The 26,443-nt window shown below is 47.3% G+C and overlaps 1 protein-coding gene across 1 annotated transcript; it reads right to left on the bottom strand.

Annotated features, from left to right (window-relative positions):
• Nucleotides 1–6,359: 6,359 nt before the first annotated feature.
• On the bottom strand, nt 6,360–9,304 carry CEBPA (CCAAT enhancer binding protein alpha). Its single transcript, XM_051805994.1, has one exon. The coding sequence runs from the start codon at nt 8,931–8,933 to the stop codon at nt 7,956–7,958; it is 978 nt and encodes a 325-aa protein (XP_051661954.1). The 5' UTR covers nt 8,934–9,304; the 3' UTR covers nt 6,360–7,955.
• Nucleotides 9,305–26,443: the final 17,139 nt, after the last annotated feature.

Consider the following 26,443-nt stretch of genomic DNA (forward strand, 5'->3'; position numbering starts at 1 on the left):
CCATTTTCCAGCACTGGAGGCAGCACTGCTGGACTCACCTGAAGGGTCTTGCTGTACTTGTTTGCCAAGCCCTGTTCCCTCGGTGAGTCCAGAGCACAGTGCCCGCTGCCAGGGCACCAGCTGAGCTCCTACCACTGTCAGCTGCAGGATTTGCAAAGGGAAGAGCAGCACATCAGCCTGGAAACTTTCTTTCTGTCAGCAGTATACCCAAGAAAGAAAAGGCAGATGACTCCATGTGTTTCCAGGAAACTCCTCCAATCAACCAGGAATTCCCAGCAAAATCAGTGAAAAGGCACCTGGAATCTGTACCAGACATCTTGCACAGAAGGATGTAAGCCTTTAAAAATCACTGCTCAGTCATAAGCACAAAAGACAAATAACAAAATATACACTGTTCAGCTGAGCCCTGAAATGTTTTTGTTACTTGAAAACTTCTCCCATTGGCTCCTGAAAGGGGAAGAGCAAATTTCCCTCTAAATGAATACGTGAAAACTCTCTCAGCTGGCTGCTCGTGAGCCCTGGTAGGGATAATTCAGGTCACTGACATAACACTGAGGAATATATCCAGCTACTGAAAGTCATGATCAACATTAGTCACGTCAAGAAACATCTGTCACTGTTTAAAATTCTAAGGAAATCATTCATACACAAATTAGCTGATAAAAGTTAGTTATGTTACTGATAGCTAAAAAAACAGATTTCCTACAGCACTGGGTAATCACATTACAAAATATATTACACGAGCTAAATTGAAAACGTGAATGACATTCTCCACCTATTATATAATGACTTAGATATTGTTATGGGTCTCGTGAAATACCCACTGGGAATTTGCCTGAGCAAAGGCCGCCTTTAAACTGTTTTTATCGGCTCAGAATCCTTGATGTGATATTTGTAAATGTTATTGCTCACAATGCAAACAGAGAGCAGTATACCTAGAGATTTATTTATTTACATTGCCTACACGTTCACTTAAAATCAGAACTTGATGCTGTCCTGTGGAAACCATAGATTGACTTTTTCAAATAAATGTTGCTAATAGAGTGGCTATATACATTTCTCACTTAGCAAACCAAATATACAGTGTTATTCTTAGAACTGCAGTTTAGGGAATCAAATCTCAGTTTTATTCCAGAAAACAGCAACTCCCCTCGCCTCCAGAAACAATTGGAATAAGCCAATTCTGTAACCAATAACAAGATAGGTCAAGAAATTTTTGGTATGAGAACTCTGGCAATCCAATTCTTTTGATATTTAACATGAGTTCCAGTAAACACAGGAGGGTTGCTGATTGGAATGAAGCAAACAGTACTGGCACATAGCCTTCCAAATTTTATATTATTTTATGAGAAGTCTAAATGCTAATTTGCACAATTATGAATCAAAAACAGACACTCATTTCAGCCTGACTGTCATCCGGGTTTTAATGGAACTGACATGCCAATAAAAAATGTGAAAATAACTTCAAAAAAGTTAAGGAAGATACACTCCCAGCCCACCAAACTGAACATGGTTCCACCAAGGCAAATTGAACGCCAATATATAAATGACAATATAACAAAAGTAAAACATATATGTGACAGAGATGACTATAAACTTGTATATAACAGCTAGAACTTAGTGACCAACAGCAGATTTGGCATTCAGCCCTGATCTCAGAGTTGCTGTTTTGTGTATTTGTTCACATCATCTCCCCTCCCTGAGGGACTGGAGTACAAATCACACGGGAGATCCAGTGGGTGTCAGCAGCCCAGGATTTGTTTGGTTCTTGAGGCAGGTCTACAGCCAGACACATTAGGAGCTGTGGAGAGAATACCCAGAGTGAGAAAACTGAGGTACAAAAGTTCCCTGGTATTCAAGAAAGTTCTGAAACACTCTGAGGCATTTATTCAGCCAAGACTTTCCCTGACTCCAAAGGGGATTTTACCAGAGAAAGTGGTTTGAATGTCTAAAGTGGGGTTAATTCCTAAATGTGGTTCTTAAGTGTAAACAATTAGAAATCACAAAACCCCTCTCAGAAAAGGTTCTGTGCTAATTCCTCTCTACTTGTCAGTGAAGCTGCACTCAGAAAATCATCCATTGCTGCCTACTACTGAGCATCCTCACACTTTGAAGGAGTAAGGTCATCAAACTAATAAAGGAAAGAGTAATGCCTAAAACTAGGGGAGATTTTGAATCTCTCTGTTGACTAGGAACTGTTGTTGAAATATAAGTTGCCTGCTGCATAGAAGATACAGTCAGTGCAGGTAACCAGAGCCAGCCTCCACTGCCTGGGCCCAATCCTGTTCCCACTGAAGTCCATGGCAGAACTCCAACCTTTTTAATGGGAATGGCAACAAGCCTTCTATCTACTTAATATAAATGAAGATACTCATCTCCTCTTTGACATATTTTGGGCTCAAAGCCATTGGCTGACACTTGTTTGGTTCTGTGCATGTATGTGACTCATGGGATAATATAATGCCTGATTTCCATTCTGCCAGACCTGTCTTTCTCCGTGGTTAACTATTAATTTCAGAGGCAAGATGCAATACTGCAGTAAAATAGGATGGTGTTAAACTAAGAAAATTGCACTTAAATACTGAGAGTAAATGAATCAGATTCCATTTATGAGGATTCCCTTCCAATTAAAGAGGTATACCCACATAGTCCTGGAGACATCAGCCCATTGCTTTTGCATGGAGAGGGAGTTTGTGGAAGTCTCTAGCAAAGTTCTTGGCAGACAAGGCAGTGTAAACATATTGCCTTTACCCTGCCAGGGGTAAACCTGAGGAGCAACCTGGTAATGGTTGATAAATAAAAAAATCTCTGTTCCAAACAGTTGATTTTTGTTTCAGTCTACCCACACAGGCTGGATTAGTCTGGATATACAGGTGCTCCATCAGCTGAGCATATGCTGATTTTCCGCCAAAGCTGTAAACTCTTTGGGATAAAGTCTGATTTTCTCTCTTTGGATCCATAGCCTAAGTTTGAGATACTAAGTAGTACCATAAACAAAATAATAACATAATATGGACTTGAAGGAAATATCTGAACAGACTTTCTGGTTCTTCTGAAGTTTCTTGTGATATGCTTGTTATTACTAAATGTTTTCTTGGCTTTAAAATCCAGTTACCCCTGGTATGATGCAGCAAACTACACCAAAACACTGATATTTTTGTGGTCTTTTTATGTGATTTCATGTGTATAAAAACGGATTTCTTTACAGGGGAAGAAAGATACACCTAAAACCAGAGATGTCAATGTATTTAACATTACTTTTAACTTAATCTATTATGCCAAGAGAGAGCAGTGGGCCTGTTTCTCCACCCTTTACTCAGACATTTGCCATTCTTTTCACTATTGAATTGGGTCAAACCCAATTCACCCACTAAATCCAAACCACCAAGCGCAAAGCACCTGCTTTCTCCTCACAGCAAAGCATCTCTCACTGTCCTTCTTCAGTGTGGAAATTCATTCCTGCCCTCCAACCTCCTGAAGCAGGTGGATGAGGAAAGCTCCTCAGGGGCAATTTCATCAGTTGCAGCAGAAAAAAATAAAAGACTGAGAAATCTTGACATTCCCCCACCACCCCCAACCTGCTGCAGGACTTTGTTATGGTCGTGAGCAATCTCTCAACTCTGTACACAGTGCTGGCAGACAACTACTCCCTCCCTCCCAAACGTGGCATTACTCGCTCAGCCTCTCAGTCACTGCCCACTCCCACACCTCACCCCTCCGTGTCCCCAGCCCCATCTCTGGGACTGGCGAGGGTCAGGGGTGGAGGAGGAAGGACTGCACAGCCCCACTGGGGCGGCAGGATGGGCAGAGGCTGCCAGCATTGCAGCAGTGCTGCGTGGAAAAGGAACAGGCTCAGCGGGAAAACCAAACAGGCACCCAGCAGTCGAGCAGACAAATGTCACTGAGTACATACACCCACAGCACCCTCCCAGAGCTGGGCTGCTCAGGCCTTGCTTGTGCCAGGCTATCTTGGTGCAGGGTGCATGTGTACAGGGAGATGAGTGGGAATGTCACATGTGAGAGCTGTCCCTGCCCACAGTCCTGCCACACGTGTGCCCACAGCGCAGCCGCCGCTGGCCACTCGGAATGGCAGCTGTTCTCACAGGAGTGTGCTGGCACAGACAGTCCCCAGAGGTCCCTTCCAGCTCCAGCTGTTCTGGGGCGCTTGGAGTAGACAGTGCATAAAATCCTTTCCACCACACAGTGTGTATAATGCATTGCTGAAACGGGGTCACACGTGAGGCTGGAGCGCTGCAGCACTGCTGGCTCTGAGCTGCTGCTACAGCAAACACCCCTGGACGGGCCACTGTGAGAACCTTCTTCTTCTGGGCAATGACTTAGGGACTTTTCGAAGGCTCAGCCCTATGCCAGGGTAAGGGTTAAGTTTGACAGGAAGAGAAAGTGCAGATATGCAGCTGGGGAGGGCTGGGAGGGGGGTGCCAAAGCAAAAAGCAGGCTGCAAAGAGCACCAAGAGACTGCAAAACGCCCTGTGCTGTGAGAACTGTTTTGTCTAAGCCATGAGTGAGGGCCTTGTCGAAGGCTCAGCCTACAGTTAGGGTTAGGATTAGAGAACCCTGCTCACTTTGGCACTGTGTTTAAGGCAAGTGTCTCTAAACACTTTCCTGCTATCAATAATTTATCCTTTGTTCTATTCCAAGACATTCTGTGTTTATATAACTATTGAAACACCTATGTGGTGGTAGATAGGTGATCTTAATTTTGAATCATAGAATGGCTGATTCTTCTGCCAATGAAGACTAGTTTAATCTACAGTTCATTTAAATTAATGGAAAAATCTGCTTTGTCTGGGGTCATAAATGATTTGCTGAAACCACACACACACGGTGAGTCACAGTTCAGAACATAACTCAAACGACCAGGACTGTATTCCCATGCTCTAACCACTAGATTACAGTCCCTCCCACATATACCCTGCAATAATCTTTGCTCAAACGATAACAGCATTTCCCCACTCTACACGTTGGACAGCATTACTGAGTAAGGCACATCCTACCCAACGGGTGTACAGCTCTGCAGGGCTGGGGGAGGAAGCACGCTCGAGTTAAAAGTCATTAATTTTGCCCAACACCACTAGAACTTAACCCTCTCCTCGGAAAACCAGCAGCTCTGGACCCCCCGATTTACATCGAACTGAAAAGTGAAATCCTTGATCCTGATCTGCATTTATCTTTCACCCATCTCGAGCAGCACGTGCTTGCAGACTGGCTTTCACGGGGGATTTCGGAGGAGCAGCTTGACCTTTCTTCCCCTCCGCAGCCCACCATGAGCCCCGTGGGGAGGAGGCAAAGCCCCCCGGAGCAGTCCCGTCCAGCCCGGGGCCGAGCGGGGCTCGGGGGCTGCCCCCGCACCAGGGACTGGGACACGTCCCGTCTCACGGCCTGCGCATCACCGGGACACACGCTTGTGGGTCCAAATCTCCCTTTTCCGGGGTGTTTAATTTTTGCCGTGCTGGACATAGACGGCGCGGGGACCATGGGCACACCACGGGGGCAGCGAGCTGAGCGGAGCTCGGCTCTCCCGGGCGGATCCCCCTCCAGGGCAAAGGCGGACACGGGCGCTGCTGAAGGGGAAGGGCCCCGGGGCAGCTTTCCCTGGCACGCAGCCCCAGCCCGGCCGCCCGGGCACGGAGCCCCGCCGGGGGAGAGGGCGGGCGGCGCCCGGGGGTCCCCGCAGACCCCTCACAGGGCACCGCGCCACACGCCGGGCGCCGTGCGGGGCAGGGACGGGACGGGACGGGACGGCCCGGAGGGAGCCTCCTCCCCCATCGCCGCCGCCCCCTCCCGCCCCCACGGCCGGGTCCCGCACCCCTTCCCCGCCGGCCCTGCCGATCGCCCGGAGCCGGGGGCACCGCGCCCTGCCCCGCCGGCACCGAGCGGGCCCGGCCCGGCCGGGGCGAACTCCGCGGGCGCGGCGAGGGGCCCGGGACGGGACGGGCATGGCCGGGCAGCGGTGACCCTGCCCTGCCCTGCCCGCCGCCTCCTCACTCGGCCGCGCCGTGCCTCGGCCTCGTCCCCCGCTGTCGCGTTGTCCCGGGCGGGCTCCGTGTCCTCGCCGCCCGGAGATCCCCTCGTCCCGCCCGGCCCCGCGTCCCCCCGCCCGCCCGCAGCCCCCGGCGCGGGTGAAGGGTGAAGCCAGGGGTGACTCACGGGCACACATCTGACACCGCAAGTGTTTAGGAAATTGCCGCTCTCTTTAGAGGCAACCGCGTATTTATTTCTCTGGGGCGAAAATCGGGGAGCTGCGCTCCACGAGCGGGATGTTGGTCTGGAGGAAGAGGGGAGCTTCTCGCTTTTCCTCCTACAGAAAAAGGGCTGGAAACACGCAGAGAGCCGGATGGTTATGGTAGAATATATGCTGTTTATTTATGAACGTAACCAGGACTTCTGACTTTATATGCGGTTCCCCCCCAAATTAAAAAAAAACAAACACCAATGTGTGTGCATATACATAGACGTATAGATACCATACACACACACACTGCACACACATACACACACCGCCAGCACTGTGCTCTGTCATGCTTTCAAACAGCTTCATCCACCTTATTCTCTCGTCATGACTTACTTCAGTTGGACAAATTGTTGTGCAGCTACAACACGAGGAAGAAACGCTCTGCATGGCTACCAGCACACCCTGGAAGGGAGCCTGTTTGTTTGTTTATTTTTCTCTCACCCTGGGAGAAGCTCCAGAGTCCAAAGGTGCTGCAGCACCAGGGACAAGCCTCCTTGCCCCGCCGCAGGCGCCCTGCAGCCCCACAGCCCGTGACCCCTTCCAGGCACCTTTGCCTTGGGGTTAGGAAGGAGCAGCCAGTACAGGACAATGTGAAGAAGGCAACACACACTCACACTCACCCACCCACACAAATAATAAAATAACATTGCAGCACGAGGGCATAGTCTCTGTCACCAGATAAAGTTGTGTGATGGCAAAGATCCAAGTAATGCAATAAAAATAAAGTGTAGCTAGTATACACGGAAAGGCTTTCACATTACATGAGGCACAGCTTGGACGGACAGAGACTTGGACAGGAGCTAAATGTCCTGGAATAAAGCAAAATACACTGAAAGTTCATAGTAAATACCCGCATCGATAGGTATTTATTCATTTGTGCTTCGCCACGTCGTGACATACAGTACACTGCTGCTCTTTCTTTTGATGGAGGGAGCTCATCACACACTCGTGCAAGCTGCTGCTCCATCAGTCCCCGGCTGTCCATTGGTCCCGCAGCAGTGGTGGCCCCTTGCCCTTCTCCCAGCCAAGGTAGGGGACAGGGCTTGGCAGAGGCAGCCCAGCCAGGCTGGGGCAGTCCTGGCAGCAGTCTAGCGGCTGCCCCACACCTCAGTGCTCCAAACGGGTGTCCAGTGCTGCATGTCCCTCAGCCTCGAGTCCTCTTGTCGCTGGTATCCCCACAGCTGCTCCTGCCTGCTGAACCGCAGGCCAGCTGGGAGGGCCTGGCAGGACACCCCAGACACCCCGACCCTCAAGCCTGCACGTCCCTCACCCTTTTTCCTCATGCCCTGCCAGGCTAGAGGGTGCAGAAAGCCCCAGAGCTCCTGCAGCTAGCTTTTAAGGCACATCTGGGTTGCTATATGTGCTTTATTACTATTATTATTATTATTATTATTACTGTTATTTACCCTGTGCAGACACGTGGGCTTTTTAATTCTTCCTTCCCCTTGCTCTTCTCCTTAGAAAACCCACCATGTTTTCAGGTTACTCGTGTGTCATCCGTAAGGCACAAACCTTGTAATACTAGAGCTGCCTGGCTTCTTGTATAGGTCGTGAACTGATAAAAAAAAACCCAAACAAACGAAACAAAACAAAAACAAAACAGCCCCCATCCCCCTTTCCCCCGGCACAGTGCGCTCGCCGCGCTCCGGTACGTAAAGTATCTGTGGGCGGGCAGGGCAGCCCGGCCGGTCCCGGCGCGGCCCTAAGCGCAGCTGCCCATGGCCTTCACCAGCGAGCTCTCGGGCAGCTGCCTGAAGATGCCCCGCAGAGTCTCCAGCTCGCGGGTGAGCTGCTCCACCCGCTTGCGCAGCCGCTCGTTGTCGGTGGTGAGCTCCAGCACCTTCTGCTGCGTCTCCACGTTGCGCTGCTTGGCCTTGTCCCGGCTCTTGCGCACCGCGATGTTGTTGCGCTCCCGGCGCACCCGGTACTCATTGCTGTTCTTGTCCACTGTCTTTTTCGATTTGCTCCGGTGGTCCGCGGGCATCATCTTGAGGGCGCCGGCGGCGGGCAGGCCGCCGGGGGGGTGCGGGTGGTGCGGGTGGTGCGGGCTGGGCACCGGCGTGGGGGGCGGCGTGGGGTGCCCGGGCTGGAGGTGCATGGTGGTCTGGGCGCAGTGGGCGATCTGGTACTGCAGGTGGGACGGGTGCTGCTGCGGGGCGTGATGGGGGTAGAGGGCCGACAGGGCCGCCGACTTCACCTCCTCCTCCTCTCGGGGCTCCTGCTTGATCACCAGCGGCCGCAAGCCGGGCGCGGCGATGCGCTCGTACAGGGGGTCGAGCTTGCCGTCCATGTAGCCGGCCACGCAGCCGAAGAGCGGCTGCTGGTGGTGCTGCTGCTGGTGCCCCGGCGCCGAGGCGGCGGCGCCGGCCCCATGCATGGTGTGGAAGTCGAAATCCCCGGCCAGGATGGCCTTGGCTTTCTCCTGCTGCTTGCTGTGCTGGAAGAGGTCGGCCAGGAACTCGTCGTTGAAGGCGGCGGGGTCGATGTAGGCGCTGATGTCGATGGAGTTCTCGTTCTCGCAGATGTCGCCGAGCTCCGCGCCGCCCGCAGCAGGTGCCGCCGCCGAGGGAGCCCCTCTGTAGCTGTAAGCGCTGCCGGGCAGGGGAGTCTGGAGCTGGTGGTGCTGACCGCTGCTCATCGGGGGCCGGGAATCGACCTCGTAGAAGTTGGCTTGCTCCATGAAGCACCTACAGTCTGCCGGGCATGGTGAAGGGCTGCTGCAATCCAGCTTTCGAACGGGACGACGGCGGCAGCGGCGGCGGCTCTAACAATCCTGCGGCACCCGGGCCCTGGGCGGCGAACGGCACCGCGGCTCGGCACGGCACGGCACGGCTCGGCACGGCTCGGCTCGGCGCGCCCGGAGCCCGTCCCCGACCCAGCCCCGCTCCGCTCGCTGCCTGCCTGCCCTGTTGCTAGTGGGCTGCCGCGGTCCTGCGTGCCGTATATATACAGCCCGCAGCAGGGCCGGGGATCGCCCTCTAGTGTCCAACCTCCTGCTGGGAACCTTTGACCGCCGCGCAGCCGGGGCTCATCGCCCCGGCCGGGCAGCACCGCCCGCCCGCCCGCCCTCCCCCGGGACCCGCCGAGCCGCGGGAGAGCGCCCCGCACACCCAGCCCCGCACACCCGCACACCCAGCCCCGTAACCCGCACACCCAGCCCCGTAACCCGCACAGCCCGGCCCCGTAACCCGCACACCCAGCCCCGCACACCCGCACACCCAGCCCCGCACACCCGCACACCCAGCCCCGCACACCCGCACACCCAGCCCCGTAACCCGCACAGCCCGGCCCCGCACACTCGGCTCGGCGGGCTCGGAGCGCCCGCCGAGGAGGCTCCGCGCTGACAGGAGGCCCCGGGGAAACGGCGCGGGGACTTTGCGCTGCCGGGGCCGCTCGGCGGGGCAGGAGCGGCCAAAGGCGGCCCCGGTACATTTCCACCGCCCGCTCCCGCCCCTGCGCCGAGAGCTCCGGCCCAGCGCTCCCCGGCCGCGCTTCGCGGGGAGTCTCAAAGTTCACCATCAGCCGCGCATACTTGCAAATATTTGGCCAGCAGTGAATATTCGCGCCGTCGGGACTGGGACGCGCCGCCTCGCCGGCGGTGGTTCCCTGCCGGCAGCGCCCGGGGCCGGCGGGCTCGGAGCATCGGCCGGCGGGACCCGCGGGGCTCCCCGGGCACAGCGGGCCCGGCCCGGCCCCGAGCGGCGCTAGGACCGAGCGGGGATGGCTCCCGGCGGGCAGGGAGGGAGCGCGGTGGCCGCGGAGCCTCGGTGGCGATCGGCCGGGCAGCCCCGCCGGCTCCGGCCGTCACTGCCGGCCCCAGGCCCGGAGGAGCTGCCCCGCCTGCACGGGACAGCCGGAGCCGGGTCACCTGCGGGCCCCCTCACCCCCCGCACGAATCAAGCAGGTAAATTTAATGACGGATTTCTCCAAACGCACGCTCAGCAATCCCGAGCGGTGCCGGGCCGCCTCCCGGCCTTGACCCGAGATAACCGCGGGCGCAGCCGGGCCCGGTCCCCCCGGCCCGGTGCCCCGGGCGTTCCCTGTCTCCGTCTTCTGAGGGTTTCGGAGGAGATCGATGCTCCCGCAGCGCGGGACTGGAGAGGAGCAGCCCCCGTGGCTCCCCTGCGGGCTGTGCGCCCACAGCAGCTCCTGTGCACGGCCACAGCCTCCCCAGGAGCCTCCGTTTCAAGCTTCAGCTGGGGAGGGGTGAGCATGCACAAAATTCCTCCTGCTGCGATCCCTCCAGTGCGCAGAGCAGATGTCTCTGTCCCCCCTTGCACGGCATCCAGGGGCACCGCAGGGAACCCCACGGGCATTTCGTTCTCCTGGTCCCGAAGGTCCCTTTGAAACTGGCATAGAGGAAGGACAAGCCAAGGCCACCGGAGCAGGTGGGGGTTAAAATTGCTACAGAAAGATCTGCAGGGAAAATGAATCAAACATAGCGATGGCTGGAGAAAAAAAAAAAAAGCTGCAATTCTTAGTTCTGGGTTTTTTAGTAAAACAAACTTGTGACAGTAAATTCCTTGCTTAGAAAGGGTTTGACAGATTCCTTGCAGTTAAAAATAATTGACAAAGTATTCAACAGGCAACAAAAAATGAGAGTGCACCGGGCCCCCATGTTTTTGTTTCACACAATGCATGTGTGAACCTCTGTGTCATGAGCAAACACAAGGCCAGTGGAGTCAGTTGGCTTTTGCACTCCAGTGTCCTCTCAGGAGAACGGATTCTGTAATTGCAGGAGGGAAACATATTAATTTAGAGACTACAAAATATACTTTTCACTATCAACAGAAAAAAAAATCAATCCTAAATTGTTTTTTATATACAGTCAGTATTTTCTAAAATTATATGTCTTGGCTTCAGCGCAGCAGCAGTGCCTCACAGGGGTGCTTCCACAGGGAGCTGTCTAAGAAACTCTAAGAAACCAGAACACTAGCAAGAACTCTGAACCAAGTCATGATACAGAGGAAAATCCCCAAGTCTGTGATAGGAGTGAGTTTTGGGTGTTTTGGAATGGAGAGTAAAATGCCCCTGACTGCACCCATCTTTCCAAATTCAGCTGGTTCTACTCAAGTGAACCCATTTCCAGAAAAGGGACAAACCCAGAGCTGGACTTGTTGCCTGGTGGGAGAAATATCATCTGGAATAGAAGCTAGTAAGAAGTTTATACTTGGAGCTTTTGAGAGGCCTTATCCCTCTCTGAAGTCAGCAGAAACAGGAATAGGCCATAGATATTTAAAATAAAAGTTCAGTGCTGCATGAAACAACAGAAGGATAACTAAGAAAGTGTAAGCAGAAGCATATAACTAAGTTTGTCATTTAATAACAATACCTACGCCTATTTAGTCTTTAAAATGCTCTCCCATTTTATAATCATTCTGAAATTAAGGCCTAACCACATATTAAAAAAAATTCAAAGTAAATCAGAAAGTTTAGGATCAAATTCCATTCCTAATTACTGTAATTAACAAACAAGTCCCCACAATTTAAGGACTGGTTTGCTCAGTATTTATTTTTTTTTTTACATAGACCCCTTTTATCTAAGTTAAGAACTTTAAAATCATCTCTTTTTACATGAAAACAAAAATTCCTGTTCAAATTGTTTGAATATGGTATAAAATGAGGTTCCCAGACTTAACAAATAAGACTTTGTCTTTTTATTATCCCTACTTCTCTGAAGACAAATAAAATATTTAGAACAGGATCATCCCCAGACAAGCACAAATGCTTATTTCCACATTCGTATCAACAGTGACTGATACCAAATATTTCAAATCATAAACAGAAAACTCGTTCTCGTTGCTTCAGTTACATGAGCCAAGGAGTTGATTTGATGAAGAGAGGAAGGATGTTTGTTGCATACTATGGCTTCCTGAAGCAGCACTGTCAACTCTTGAGGGTGCTATTCTTCCATCCCAAAGCAGACCTCGCTGTCCAGAAGCTCGGGGAGGCCGAGAGAAGTGCTCCACAATGTGAAACAGCACCAAGAGTCATCTCTTACAAAGTCAGCTGCACTGCTTTCTGCTAAGGGAAGGAAGCTGAATAGAAAGCCACAGTTATGAAGGACTGTGAATATCTGTCTACTTTATATAAGTGCATTTGTGACTAGTAAGAGTTTTTAATTGCTCTTGAACATTGAAGTCTCTTCATTTTACCTGAACTCTGCTTCTGTGCTGTTCTCAGGCCTTTCACTCCCGTGGGCCACAACACAGGTTATCTGGCTACAGGACTTGGGCTTTGCAGGCTGTGTGGGCAGCACAGAGCTCTGCTGCTGATCCAGCAGCCCAGCAGTTTGTGCACAGCATGGCATGTGCCAGCCCCGGCAAGAACCAGAGTGCTGCTACACATTTATTTGACTACCTTGTTAAACCAAACTATTTCAGTGCTACTGACAAAGCTCCAGGCAGGAGCCTGCACACAAAACCTCTTGGGGTGAACGGCAGCAACGGCCCGGCCTCTCCTCTCTCCCACCTGCAGGAGGGGTGGGGGAAAGGAGACCGATTTGGCTGGGGCAGAGATGGACACTGTGGAGCAGAAAGGACAGGACAGCTGTCCTAGGAGTGACAAAGGGACATTATCCTCAGCTGGGGGCAGTGCTGTGCCCCGAGTGCTCCAGGGGAGCAGGCAGGGACCGAGCAGCAGTGGCTTCCTGCGCCAATAAAGAGCTGGCAATCTACAGCCTTACTTGCGGTGTTACTGAAACACAAACATCTCCCCTCTCCTGTGTTTTCTGCCCCAGGGAGGGGAAACATGATACTGCACATAAAAGCTGCCACATATGACAATTTTCAAGGGAAAAGACTTTATATGCCAAAGCCTTGGAGGCCGGTAGATCGGTATGCAGCATTGTATGATAAGTCAACCAGAACCTTCCATTCAGCTGGGAAAGGTAGCTGGGGACTGCTTATCATTTTCTTATGTGCATTTTGGTCCAACAACAGATGATTTAATGATTTATCATTACAGCTTTTCTCCTTTGGAGAAACACTGTTTACAACTCCAAATGAACCAACTCAAACCCGCGCTATGTTCTTCTTCCTTTTTTGTGCCATTCCCCTTGTCTGTGACCACATCCTTATCTCTTGCTGTCCTTGTGCTCTACTAACTTCTGGCTCTTCTCCTGAGAGCTCAGTCCTTTGCAATTCCCAAGCTGGCTGACCAGGAGCATCTTTCCACTTCCATTTGCCTGATTACTGCTCGCCTCCATTCAAATGGGCTCAGAGCCCCACCTCTTTCCAGCTTGTCACCTGTAATCTTGTACAATCAGTCTCTGAAGTTGTGTCTTACCCATTCACAATGTTTGCAGGGTTAATAAGCCATTGCATACACAGTCCCTTTCTTACAGTTAGGATCATATTTCCCCGACCATATCCATGGTGCCCAAAATATTCCAAATGCTTTTCAGATACAGGATTAAGTCCTGTTCCAAAGAACATACAGCTGGAATACCACCACCACCACAAAAAAAAAAATAAAATTAAAATGATAGTGTTGCTCCTCACCTCTCAGTGTACTGGTTTCTTCTGCAATATTAGGCCATCACCTTTGTGCCTCAAGACTTGCACAAATGTTTGCAGTTCCCCTGCTGGTATGCATCAGTTATCCCTTTGCCCAGTATTTGGCCTATCCACAAATCACCCATTCTCTCTCTCTCTCCAGTCTTTTACCTCTGACTAAATGATAAGACCTGAATTTACTTTCCAATCTTCTGTGTACCTGACAAACTTCAATGATTTCCCCCATCATGAATGGCTCATTATCTTTAATTCATTCATGTTCCCCCTCCCTGGATGATGGAGCAGTGTTATTTCTCTCTGTTTCACAGCTCAAGAGCTGTGAGATGGGATGACTTGCTGAGGCAATATAAGAAACATGGAGCAAAGCTGAGAATTTCATCTCTCCTATCTCCTGAGCTAATATCACCACCAGTGTGCATGAGAAAGTTTGACTGCTGCTTTCCTACAAACGAAACCCTTTCATACAGTTCCTAGTTGTTTGTTGGGTTTTTCTTAATGGAAAAAGTTAAATCAGTTTTTTATCCAAAATAAATTTATTTCTGCCAAGAAATTGTCATTCTTTTTGATTTTTTTGCTATTGTATGCTTAAGGGTGCATATAGAAAATACAGCTTATTTTTTATTAGACCCTGGCCCCAGCCTACTGAATTGAAGGCTCTCATTGACCTGACTAGGAACTGGTGATCCCTTAGCTGGCATACAAATTATGCAGCAGAACAGTAATAGGGTAGTTATCATACCCCAAACTCAGGTCCCAACTCTGCTTTTAGGGAAGTGTTCTCAAAATATTCCCTGATGATTGTAGCTCCTAGACTTTGGCTGGCTGCTTTTCATGGCATCATACAAGAGGTAATCCAAAAAAGGGAGATTTAACGCCTATGTGAACTGCAAGGTAACACTGAATAACAAAGAAGAAATACCCTTGTTTGTCTCTTTATACATGTGTGTCTTTTGTATATGACTGTGCATTAATCCTTTGAAAATATTCACGTAGCCCTTCTGCAATATTATTCATACCCTTTTAATGTAAAAGGTAGTTTTTAAGCATGACTTTGGCAGTCTACAGTCAATCTGAAATCATCTGGTTTCCAGAAAGTGCATCTACAAAGCTGGGCTAATACATTTTGAGGTTGCTTAAGTAATGAAGAATCCTGCCACTGACTTAGATGTTACATTTTGCTGACCTCAAAAGACTTTCAAAAAGAAGATGAGACAGCACAGCTCAGGCTTCTTCACTCTTCCTAAGTAGTTTGCACTGTCGAGATTATTTTGTATCTGCAAAAATAAAGTATTTATATGACAGAAATACCAAAATATGTTAAGTATTTTCCAGAAGTATAGAAAGAGATGCTTTGCTACACAAAGAATGTACAATCAGAAGAACAAGATATGAGAAGTGAGAGCAATGGGACTTGAAAGGAAGAGGAAGACCAGCTTATAAAAATAGTCATGACATTTCTTAATTATGTACTTTAATACATGACACATCCTGTCACAAAACTTAGTCCTTGACATGGACTAATTTCTATGTTCTCAGTCAACTTACTCCCCTTTAGGGGATATTGTTACAAGGATCAAAATTAAAGAGTAAAAATGTGGTAAAGGGTTACGTTCTGTAGTACAGAGTGGATCTGAGAGCATCATGCTGTCGTTTCACAGGTGCTGGATCCACGGCAGACTTCAGCAGGAGACCTCTCAGAGAACTCAAGGATCTGGTGAGCTTTATCCACTTCTCTTACAGTGAAGCCATTGTGTGATTCACAAGTCAGATGCTGGGATAACCTCACCACGCAGTAGCTCACAGTTTTTGATTGCCAACCTGCTCAAAGGATCTATGGAATTAAGGACTGAGACCTGGAAATACAAAGATAGTACACCTTCAGTGCACCCCTTCTTTTAAAATTGTCATATGACATTTGATTTCAGTGGCAGAAAGTTTTGGGAACACACTCGACTCGTATTTTAAGATGTTAGGTTTTATAAATGTTGACTCTATACGAAGAGAAAGCACTTTTACTGCTCAGTGTGGGTGCCGTCTTGTATCTGAAAATTTGATCTCCCTGTTGAACTAAACTCAGCTTTCTCTGATTATCCCACTGCCAGCCCAGGGATTACTGGCAGGAGTAATCTAAGCAGGAGTTGGCCTACTAAATGAAAAATGTCCATGGCAGTGAGAGGAAAGGGAGTCACAAGGAAGCTCTGCAAAGTTCTTGTAGTCACTCAGTGACACCACCAATGAATCCAAACCATGATCAAAGCAACCACCAGCACCAGGGAACAACAGGCACGTGGAGGAAGAAATCAAGTCAGAGGCACTGTCAGCTTGAAAAGAATGGCAGCTTTGTTATCAGTGTCAGGCTAATCATAGCGACACTTCTGGCAGCAGAATTTCCCTGTCTCTCCTAGGAATAACCACTGCACAGAGAGGAGGCAGCTTGCACTTAGGAGCTGGCACACAGTGCTGAAGTTCCCATCTGCATCCCACTGACCCTGCAGGGTGACTGACCCTGCACAGGGACTCACTGTGCAGCACCAGCTCTCCTGCAGCCACTGGCAGGTGAGGTGAGATACGGCCCTTCATCTCCTGCCAGCGTTCCAAAGGTCACTTGAAAACATCCAGAGAAAGAACCTGCCACTTCTGCCTGCTGGGGAACACCTATTCTGCCTTCTGAGCCTTCGTAGAAAGAGCAGTTGCACACAGTAACATTCAGTACCTCAGTCCTGTTCATAAAAATCAGATGTTACTCCCCAAGACCTTCACATTTACATTTTTTTGTTCAGTCTGGAGTCTCATGCTTCAGATAAAACAAGTCTTAATCTTAAGTGAAATAAGAGTTAATCACAAAGCAGGTGAGTCTAACAATCAGTTGTTTTTTCCTGAAGGGATCCCAGACACATAAAAATCAAGAATCTAAAGTTGTGAGGTGACAAGGACATTTCAAAGTTTTAGAGGAAAACAGGACTGGCTACTTCAAGAGATGATGCTCGGAACAAACCATTCTTTCTGCTTAGTGTTTAAATGTGGCTGACAGCTGAGCTACAGAGTGCTCTAAAAAAATATTATCAGAATTCATATGAATAAAATCAGAGGACTTCCTTTGATGGAAGCCAGTATCTTTTTTATTCATTTTATGGAAGCGTAAAAGTATTTTGTCTGCAATAGTATTTCAGAAAGTAAAAATCCAGTGGCAGTGCTATGTTGTTTGCAAGGTATTTGGGTATCTAAATCCTCATAAACAATGCTGAAAAGGCACTGCCCTTCAGATAGGAGGGAGCAACAATGTCATATGACTTACCTGGCTCTATAGTCAATAGTGGAGCTAAGTGTAATCAAGGCTGATCATTCAGCAAGAGCCTAGGGCTCAGAGATTTCTAATTCCAAAGAAAAACTCCTTGCAAACAACTTGTGTTTCTAAGTAAAAAATGAACCAACTATGAAATGGGCTCCCATGGTGCAAAAATGTCTATTTTTTTTTCCTTCTGCTGTAATTAAAGATAGGAAATGGGAATGAGCTTTTGGATTCTAAATTATTCACTTTGAATAATTCTATCAGGCCTAAACGATTAAACTAGATATTAATTTTCATCAAATTACATGTCATATATTAATATGAGCATAAATCCTACATTCCTTGACAAACACCAGCATTCTATCAATAGGGAATATGAGCAACACAAGCTGCTCACATTTAGGACATAAATGTGGCAAATATGAAGTGTAATTTAACTTGGCAAAGTAAAATTTAATTTTAGAAAAATAGCTCCTGTATTCTTTAAGGGAGGCAGAATTTCCAGATTTCTAATTACATGAGTTGTATGATTCTAAAAAGAATTCATGGAACATGTTTTAGTGCTGAATGCTACAATTCTTGACCTTATTTTACTAAAATACCTGATTTTAAAAGTAAGATGATGATTGAAAAACCTGCATGCCACAGAACCCGTGGCATAGGAAGGCTGAATGCATGCTGGTTATCTGCAATCTGACACTCAGCTGCCAAAAGAGGACAGGAAAGTGTAATTCTGCACAAAACCATTTTAAAAGGGACCATCCCACACCAGCATGAATCTTCTGGGACCTTTCAGAAAGGCTTAACAGATGGAAGTATTTATATAACTAAGTGCAGATCTTATGGATCACTGACATTTCACATTTACATCAAGTCATCAAGAGATCATTTGCATCTATAGTAGGGTCTAGACCACATGAGAATTACTTTCTTCTTAATTAATAAACTTACCCAGCCCAGGATGTCACTGATGAAAGTCTGAGGCTCCCATTTCCTTCTCTTTTATGGAAGTTCAAAACACTGTGGGTCTCCTAACTACAGCTGCCCCTTGTACAGAGCTATGCAAGCTCAGCTGCTGATTCCACTGGATATGAAAAAATTGGTGCCAGGGTTTTATGGAAGGCAATCAAACCCTAAATATATGTGTCCTTATTAAGAAGAAAGGTTAAACGTTCAAACTGTGGGAAACACTGCAGGTAGAGCTCAGATCTTCTGACATATCCACTGCAAACTCAGTCTTCAGGAAGCCAGACTTTGTCCCAGTGCCCCTTGCCTATTTGTTTCAGTGGGCTAAGAGCTACTTGGTCAAATCTCCCTTGCAGCACTGAAATAGCCCCAAGTCCTTGGATCTGCATATTTTGATCACAACCATCTGGTGGCAGAGTATCAGAATATGTGACGTATCAAATTTTAAGCCTACTGAAAATCTTTCCAGAAATCTATTAAAAAACATTCAGAAATTTAAAAGCATAGCTCAGCTACCAGTGCTGCTACAGCATGAGGTGTCTGAGAGCTGTCTGTGAACTACAGCCATGGGTGCTGTGCCTTCATGTGAGGAAAACCAAAGACACATGGGCTGTTCCAGCCTGTGCTGCAGTATTCCCCACTGATGCCATACACTGGTGTTGAATAAATGTCTCTGCATTAAGCCAGTGTTCACACAAACGAAATATTTTGTTATAAACTGTTGGTACTTAAGGCATTGGTGTTTGTGCTCGAGGTTTTCCAGTTATTTATGGCACCAGCAAAGCACAACATCCCACGTTAGCAGTATGGAAGTTTGTCATAGCTGGAGTTCTCTGGGACTGGTTACCTTTGTGCATATTCCTGCTAGGAGTACACACACACCTGTGTGCACTCAGCCTTGTCTTCATGTTGTTCACAGGAAGGAAAAAGGCCACCATGTGCATTACACCCTTTGTCCCACCTGCTGAGCCCCTTAATGTCAAGGGGCTTTACACGAGAGGAGAAAGAGGACACGAGGTGAAAGTACACATAAACAAACATACCTGGAAGCATCTCATTTCCTGGTAAGCAAAGTCCTTTTCTCCAACTGCCAAACCACAGTTCCACCAGGACTGCAGGTGACTTTGTACCCCCTGGAGGAGGGCTTCAAACCCCCAGACAAGCGATTGTGACTTTTGCCACATTCACTGTGCACCGTGAAGGTTTCTAGGATGGTGTTACACCTTGCTGAAGTCCCCTTTTGAACGTGTATGTTCTGCAAACATTGGGTCTGCAGCAAAACACTCTGCAGGGTCAACTTTTCCTTTGCATGTTACTCTCTTTTGCCCCATATTTTTGCAGACAGGTCGTTCCACTCTACATCACTGACATCAACTCTGTCGCAATATTGCTGAGCCTGAATTCTCTCCTCAGGTAGGATTCCTGATAGTTACACTTGCTGTCTTAATTGTGTAAGAACTTCTGATCAAATATATCATGCCTGATGCAGGAAAACCCCACATAAGGAGACTTCCCTCTGTATAGAGACTTGCCAAGTTGCTTTTTAAGGTCAGTGAGGTGCACAAATATGACCACAAAGGACATGCTAGTGATGGAGGGAGCACAAAGGTTCTCCTCACTATCAGAGGGAAATCTGATCTAGTTACTGCTGAGAGGAGAGAAAACCAGATGAGTCCTTCTCCAGCTACATTGCTGTCCCTGGAACATACTATGAAAGTGGCTTTTTCTACAAATTTAGCTGCAGTGTTTATATTCAATACAAACCTAGGTTGTGTCTTGTAAGTTCACAATGACGGAGATACTCAGATGCCTGCAAGTGTAAATGTAATTGCTTTGTTCTTCTGGGAGCCTGTATTATGTTTGAAGGTTGGCAGAGCCAAAAAGCAGAGAGCTGTGCCTCGCTGTTTCTTTGGAATTGGCTTCCATTTCAGGAGGCAGAAGAATTAGAAACAGTTAACTCACCAAATGCAGAGAATGAACTTCCTGGAAGGAGGGTGGAACTGCTGAGATAAGGTCTTATTTCTTTTCTGCAGGAGACTCTACTTACCTGTATCAGTCACTGATTATCTAGTCCAAAACTCTCCAAAATGTTAGTAGTAGGTCAAGGACAGATATATTTTATACAACCATAAATAACTCATTTTCTATTCACTTCTATGAACAGAAGTGAGGCAGAGTGAGCAATCAGGTGGAGTGTCCTCTGCCAGGTGCCACACTCTCAGTTTTGTGTTTCAAGTGGCCCTTCATTGAGCTTTTTATGGTATTTCAGAGGTCATAAAGGCTGCAGGGAACAACAAAGCCATTGATAAGAATGAAGTTTGTGTCCTCATCCTCCTACCACCATGAGACCATAAACAAAGTTATGCCTCTCTAATTCCATTGTTTTTCTGGAAGGGTATTTATTTTACGCTTCTGTTCTGAAGAACCGTTTTGAAGTCTGAATAAAATTCATGCCTAAAACTATTTACTCTTCTTGATATCATAGGAATAAGGTGAAGTTCTTCACTAGAGCATACCCTGTGACAAATAATGCCCTGGTAATTATGGGTGGGGATTTTCATGCGGTGACTGATGATGCCTTGGAAAAGAGCCATGGCACTGTGCATTCAGAAGCTAAGCTATCTAAATCCTTGCAGGCCTCATTTATGCTTTTGGGAATATAGGACAGGTGTGGCAGTTACTAAACCTGGATACTTGAGAATTCACCTCTTATTCCCAGGTGTGGGCCATTAATTCTCGCTCAGACTTGTTCAGTCCTAACAAGTCTCTTTTGAACCAGATTTTATATGTGCACGTATACTGACACAATAAATAGCATTTTCCTTTCAGTCCATTTATCTACTTTGTTTTTACTCATCTTTAGCTATGCAGCCTCATCTTACCTAACATTTTTCACACACATGGCAGCACACCCCAGAAATGATCAGTGGCAGCCTACAAATCCCTGTCACGTTCCGTAGATACCAGAAGACTTGCAGTTTGCATTGTTCAGTACAATTTCTGAACAAACTCGGGTAAAACTCAAGCCAAGCCCAGTGAAATTCATAACAAAGGCTCTACTAATTTTAATTGGATCACTAGGCATCAGAGCAAAGCCAGAGAACACTCAAACACAAACACATGTTCCTAAAATCCTGTAAAGGAACATAGTGCTCATTCTTTTTGCTAGATGATCTTCTAGAAATCTGAACACCTTGAGGTGACACAGGTAGAGCCTCCTCCCAGACCAGGCATTCTTCAGGGACATACTTGATATTTTCAAACTCATATACCTACAAGAAAGCTTCTAATTCCATGTTCTGATATTTCTATAGAAGGTCACAGATAGTAACCTCAGCTGCTTCACTCACTTCAAAAGGACTTGTGGCTACTGAACACTAATGTATATCTGGTCATGTTTATATACCCCAAATCTGTTGGTCATCTTCTGAGCAGTCCTCTGGAATACAGTGAAGAGACAGGATGATATATGTTAAATTATGAAATAGCACACGCTTTTGTGACAGTATTTTTATGTGCAGAGAAGAATTGTCACAAGGCAACAGAGGATTACTGAGGGCAGTGAGATGTCCCTGTACCTCCAAATTCCTCAAGAAGCCATTGCTGTAATGGTACACTTCTCAGATCAGAGTGTCATCTGGTGAAATGGAAACACTGGCATTGGAGAACCCGAGCTGGTTTGGCTTGAAGCACAAATTCCTGACAGCATGACAGCAAAGGCTGAGTAAGAGTTTAATTAAAATATAAATTTATCATCAACAAGTATTTTGTAGCTAGGAAAGAGAAGGCTCTGCTATGTGACTGCTGAAGACCCCAGCCTACTAACCAGAACACCACCTAAGAAGTGGAACTTGCAAAAACGGGCACACCTTTACCTACACAGCTGGCTGATTCCAAAAGTGCTTGCTAAAAGTTTCTGATTAAAAAATTTAACTTCCTGATAACAGCACGAAATGAAAATATGGCAATTAAGAACTCAAGTCTCAGGGCAGCCTCTAATGCAACCACTAATGCAGCCTCTACCTTGATGAAACCACTTGTGAAGTACCAAAGCTCCCACTCCCCTTAAAACTGTAGAGGAAATGGGAACAGCTGTAGCTGGAGAGAAGCATGGCATGTAACACCTATAGAAGTGACAGCTTGGGTATCTAGTAAAAGCATATATGTCATCAATTCATTAGTTTTCTAGTGTATATACATGATGTATATCTCTCCTTGGTATATTAGTTTTTTCAGACACTCTAAGACTTCTGTGTTAGCCTGATTCCCTTTGCTATCACCCAACAGCCTGCTGAACTTGTGGGGGAGGAAGTAGCTGTTTATTATGGGTTTTTTTTGCCTCCTCCATTTGAAAATCATTCCCTTTATTCTGCCCATGTAATTGAGTTCATCTACTTCCAGAAACCAGTATGAGTAACTCTAGATATCTAGATAAGTTTAATATTTTTATAACTGCAAATAAGGGGAGCAGTACTGGAAGATGCAGAACTAGAAACTGGAAACACTTAGTTACAAGACTTTTTAGCTGCACAGAGAGCAAGAACAAAGGCACTGGATTTTTCCTGCAAATGAACTCCAGGCAGTGTGACAATAAAATGGATGTTTGCTATTATAGCAGATTGGTTCCTTTCTTTACTTAGTATTTGCTAGAACAAAAGCACTGTAGCTTTCCAAGGCTGTAGTGAGTCAGTGCTAGAATTAGCAGTATGATACTGAAAGAGGGATCACCACTAAGCAATGTTTCCTCTCCTTTCTCCTCACCTAGTCAAAAAGGCTACCCCTGACAAATCATCTATTAATAGACAAGCTTCTATCATTTAAATTATTAAATCATATTGAAAAAAACAAAAACTCTGTGCTCAAGAAGTATAAAGTTTTCAAACAAATAGAGCTATTCATATTGCTTTTTCTTTTTTAATTTTATTTTTTAAAATATAGCTAGATTCCTGTGAAATAAATCTCAGCAATCCTTCTGCTTCCTGAAGCTTTAATAGCCTCAGCTCTGCAAAATTTAGATTTCTAACAATGGATTTGGGTCTTGGTGCAAGTCAGTCCTGAACACAAAAAGTAATTATTGTAATACCAAAATGCAAGGGCTGTTAAGAGAAGGGAGGTTTGCAATAATAAGATTATGGAAAACCTCTATTACAGACCTTGCATTTCTGGGATATTCCTGAATGAATGCCATCTGCTTGGTGAGCATAAAGAATATAATCATATTGAGAGAGGCTTTCTATCCAGTTTTGAACAAATTGAGGTTGAGAGAAGAGGGTTGAGTTACCAAGAAAAGGTATATTTTGGTATAATTCAGTGCACTTGCCCTTAAATACATTCCAGTGCTCATCAGAGCCTGGAATTATATGTTTTTACCTAAGGGGCCTATTTATTTCCAACAGTCAAATATACAAATATATATATAAATATATACACAAATATATTTATTTTCCTCTCTGCTAAATCACCAGAGAGACATGACTGATTGCTTCTCTAGAATTCAAAGGCATGGATGTTGGATCAGAGTGAAAAACTACACAGCAGCATCATGTGTGAAAAGTGAACTTTTAACTGAAATGTGCAAGTCTGAAGTAAAAAAATCCAGTGAAGGCTTATCCATGAGGGAAATAGAGGCAAAGAACCAAATGCTTACAGAAAAACATATTTTTAAATGTGGAGGCTTGTAGTCTAGAGAGTCTGTAGGGTTTTTATTTTAGGACAAAGAAATAATTGCTCATGAAGACAAAGGTAACACCTGTAAATCAGACACAACAGAAATCATTGCATGGCAACAAAATAAGTTTTCACTCCCTAAGTGGAAGGCTGCAGAGAACTTCTTAATGTTTTCCCAAGTGTTAAGGGAACATACTGAGTGGGCAATAAACAAGGACATTTGCCCAAGCAGGCTTGTCTCCCATTTATACCTTCTGATTCCATTCCCACAGTTTCTATTTCCTCAATTGCCTTTCTGCCCCTGACTGGGAATTGCTGTAGATTACTTGAAGATGCTGAATATCAGTGTAATTTTTCTCCAAGACTAAAGTCTTTAAAGACTGGACTATGTGCCTGAAAATAAGATACTATTACAGTGTTATCTACAGTCAAATAGGTGGACTGTTGCTATAGGAACACATGCAGAATCAGAGTGAGAAGGACTCCATCCCAGCAGGGACCAGCCTGCTCCTGACACCCGACCCCAGAGCTACTGCTCCTCTCACCCAACTTGTATGTGAGCAGGCAAAGGGTGGATTTCAATGCCACATCCCAGTTGTCCCTATATTTCTGTGCTTACTTTTTAGATCACTTCCATCATATTCTATTTTTACTGTAACACTGTGGGGGGAAAAAAACCCCAAAGAAATCCTACAAACACTGAAGTACACTGTGTGATGGTTCCTGGTAACAGCACACAATGCCAGCCAGGCACTGGAAAGGTCTTACACGCAGGGAATTATGTGTGAGCTTTAATGCTTAAAATAATCACACTCCATGAGAATAAGTTTGTCTGCATTTTATTTTCTTGAGCTATCTTGGATGAGGATTAATTGAATTAATGGTCACAAAGTGCTCTAAAATCCTAGGAAAGCATGCTAAGAGCACATACTTACTTAACTATTGTGTGCAAAGGATAATGTTTAATGCTTACCTGGAATTTCACTCTAGCTATAGATGGATGAGTCACTGTCACAGAAAATGTAACAGTTTCAACTGAGAAACAGAAAAACTTTAGAGAAGTTAAAGCAAATGCTTGATGACTGACCAGGAAAAGTATCTTCATGGTAAATGAGCTGAGTAAAACTGTTTGTCCAGACTAACCCTCAGAATTCTTCTGCAGATGTGGTTTATTTTCCACAGGGTTTTGCAAAACAAAACCAAAACCCCTCCGCAGCATCGGCCAGCCATAAAAATGGCAAATAGAAATAATTATATCTATATTACTGAGCTCTGTAACTGTGTTTACAAATCTAATTCTCCTCAGGTCTTTTGCAGACAGAAAACATTTCCCAAGCAGTTCTGTGTCCTAAACTGGAGTACCACGACTTGGTACTTTTCCTCTCTGCGTTAAAACCCCCCCACTTTTCCAACAGTATTGTTTTCACTGTCTGCACAGCTAGACTTATTCAAAACTTATTCAAAGCCTACCTTATAAAGCCACGGTTTTCAGACCTGCCCACTGCAAATACACACACCTGTGTATTGAAGTGTGCATTTCCCATTCAGGGAGCTGCAAACACACCCTGCACACGAAGCAGCTTGAGACTTGAGCATGTGTGTGTGTGTGTGTATTTATACTGCATTTGCTTGTTTAGGCAGAACTAAGATGATGTAAACCAAAGTGTCTGGAAAATACTAAGGGCAGAAAGAACTCTTCTCCACAAAAAGTGATGTATTTTATAATAGCAAACATACCAGTGAAATGGTGCATGATCTTATGATATTTAGGTCTATGATCCAGATGTCTCCGAATCTGCCAGCATTTAGAGAGGTAATAGTAAGTTTGAAAAGGAAAATTAACCAACAATCTATGAAATTTAGAAATTTGCCATTATTTCTGTTGTCAAGAGAACTGTTGAATTTTATTTGGTATCTCTGTATCTCACATCCCAGAGGAGCAGACCACAGGGCAGCCAGATCGAGATGGGAATACACCACCAGGTGCTAATTAACAGCCCAGGAGCAATTAGGAGATGCCAATCAGCGCAGCAACACAACACCACCTACTTCGATGCCCGTGGGCACCGGCCCCTTCCGTGCCGGGCACTCCCCGGGCTGTGCCTCCCGCGGGGACACCGGGACGAGCTCCCGGTGCGGACTCCTCGGCTCGGCCGAACGGGGGGATGGACGCCAGTGCGTCCTGCTCCACCGCGGGGGCACCGACCCCACCGCGGGGCCTTGGCACCGCCCGGGCCCGGCACAGCTCGGCCCGGCACAGCTCGGCCCGGCTCAGCTCGGCCCGGCCCGGCCCGGCTCAGCTCGGCCCGGCTCAGCTCGGCCCGGCTCAGCTCGGCCCGGCTCAGCTCGGCACAGGACAGGACAGGACGGCACGGCACGGCCCAGCTCAGCTCAGCTCATCACAGCCCGGCCTAGCTCAGCTCGGCTCGGCAGGGCTCGGGCCGGCCCGGCACAGCCCAGTTTAGCCCGGCCCGGCTCAGCTCAACCCAGCCCAGTTTAGCTCGGCACAGCCCAGTTTAGCCCGGCCCGGCTCAGCTCGGCACAGCCCAGTTTAGCCCGGCCCGGCTCAGCTCGGCACAGCCCAGTTTAGCTCGGCCCGGCCCGGCCCGGCTCAGCTCAGCCCAGTTTATCCCAGCCCAGCCCAGCCCAGCCCGGGCCGCCCTCAGTGCCCCCCGGGCCCCCCCTCGGCCCCCGCGCGGCCCCGCCCCTGATTGGCCGTGCTGGCGGCCAATGGCAGCGGCGGTTGCATCA

Source organism: Manacus candei, unplaced genomic scaffold, assembly GCF_025592945.1.
Source record: "Manacus candei isolate 608988 ecotype Guabito, Panama unplaced genomic scaffold, ASM2559294v1 h1tg000065l, whole genome shotgun sequence".
NCBI classification, from domain to species: domain Eukaryota; kingdom Metazoa; phylum Chordata; class Aves; order Passeriformes; family Pipridae; genus Manacus; species Manacus candei.

Coding starts and splice junctions, on each gene's coding strand:
- CEBPA (XM_051805994.1), bottom strand. CDS start 8,933: ATGGAGCAAGCCAACTTCTACGAGGTCGATTCCCGGCCCCCGATGAGC.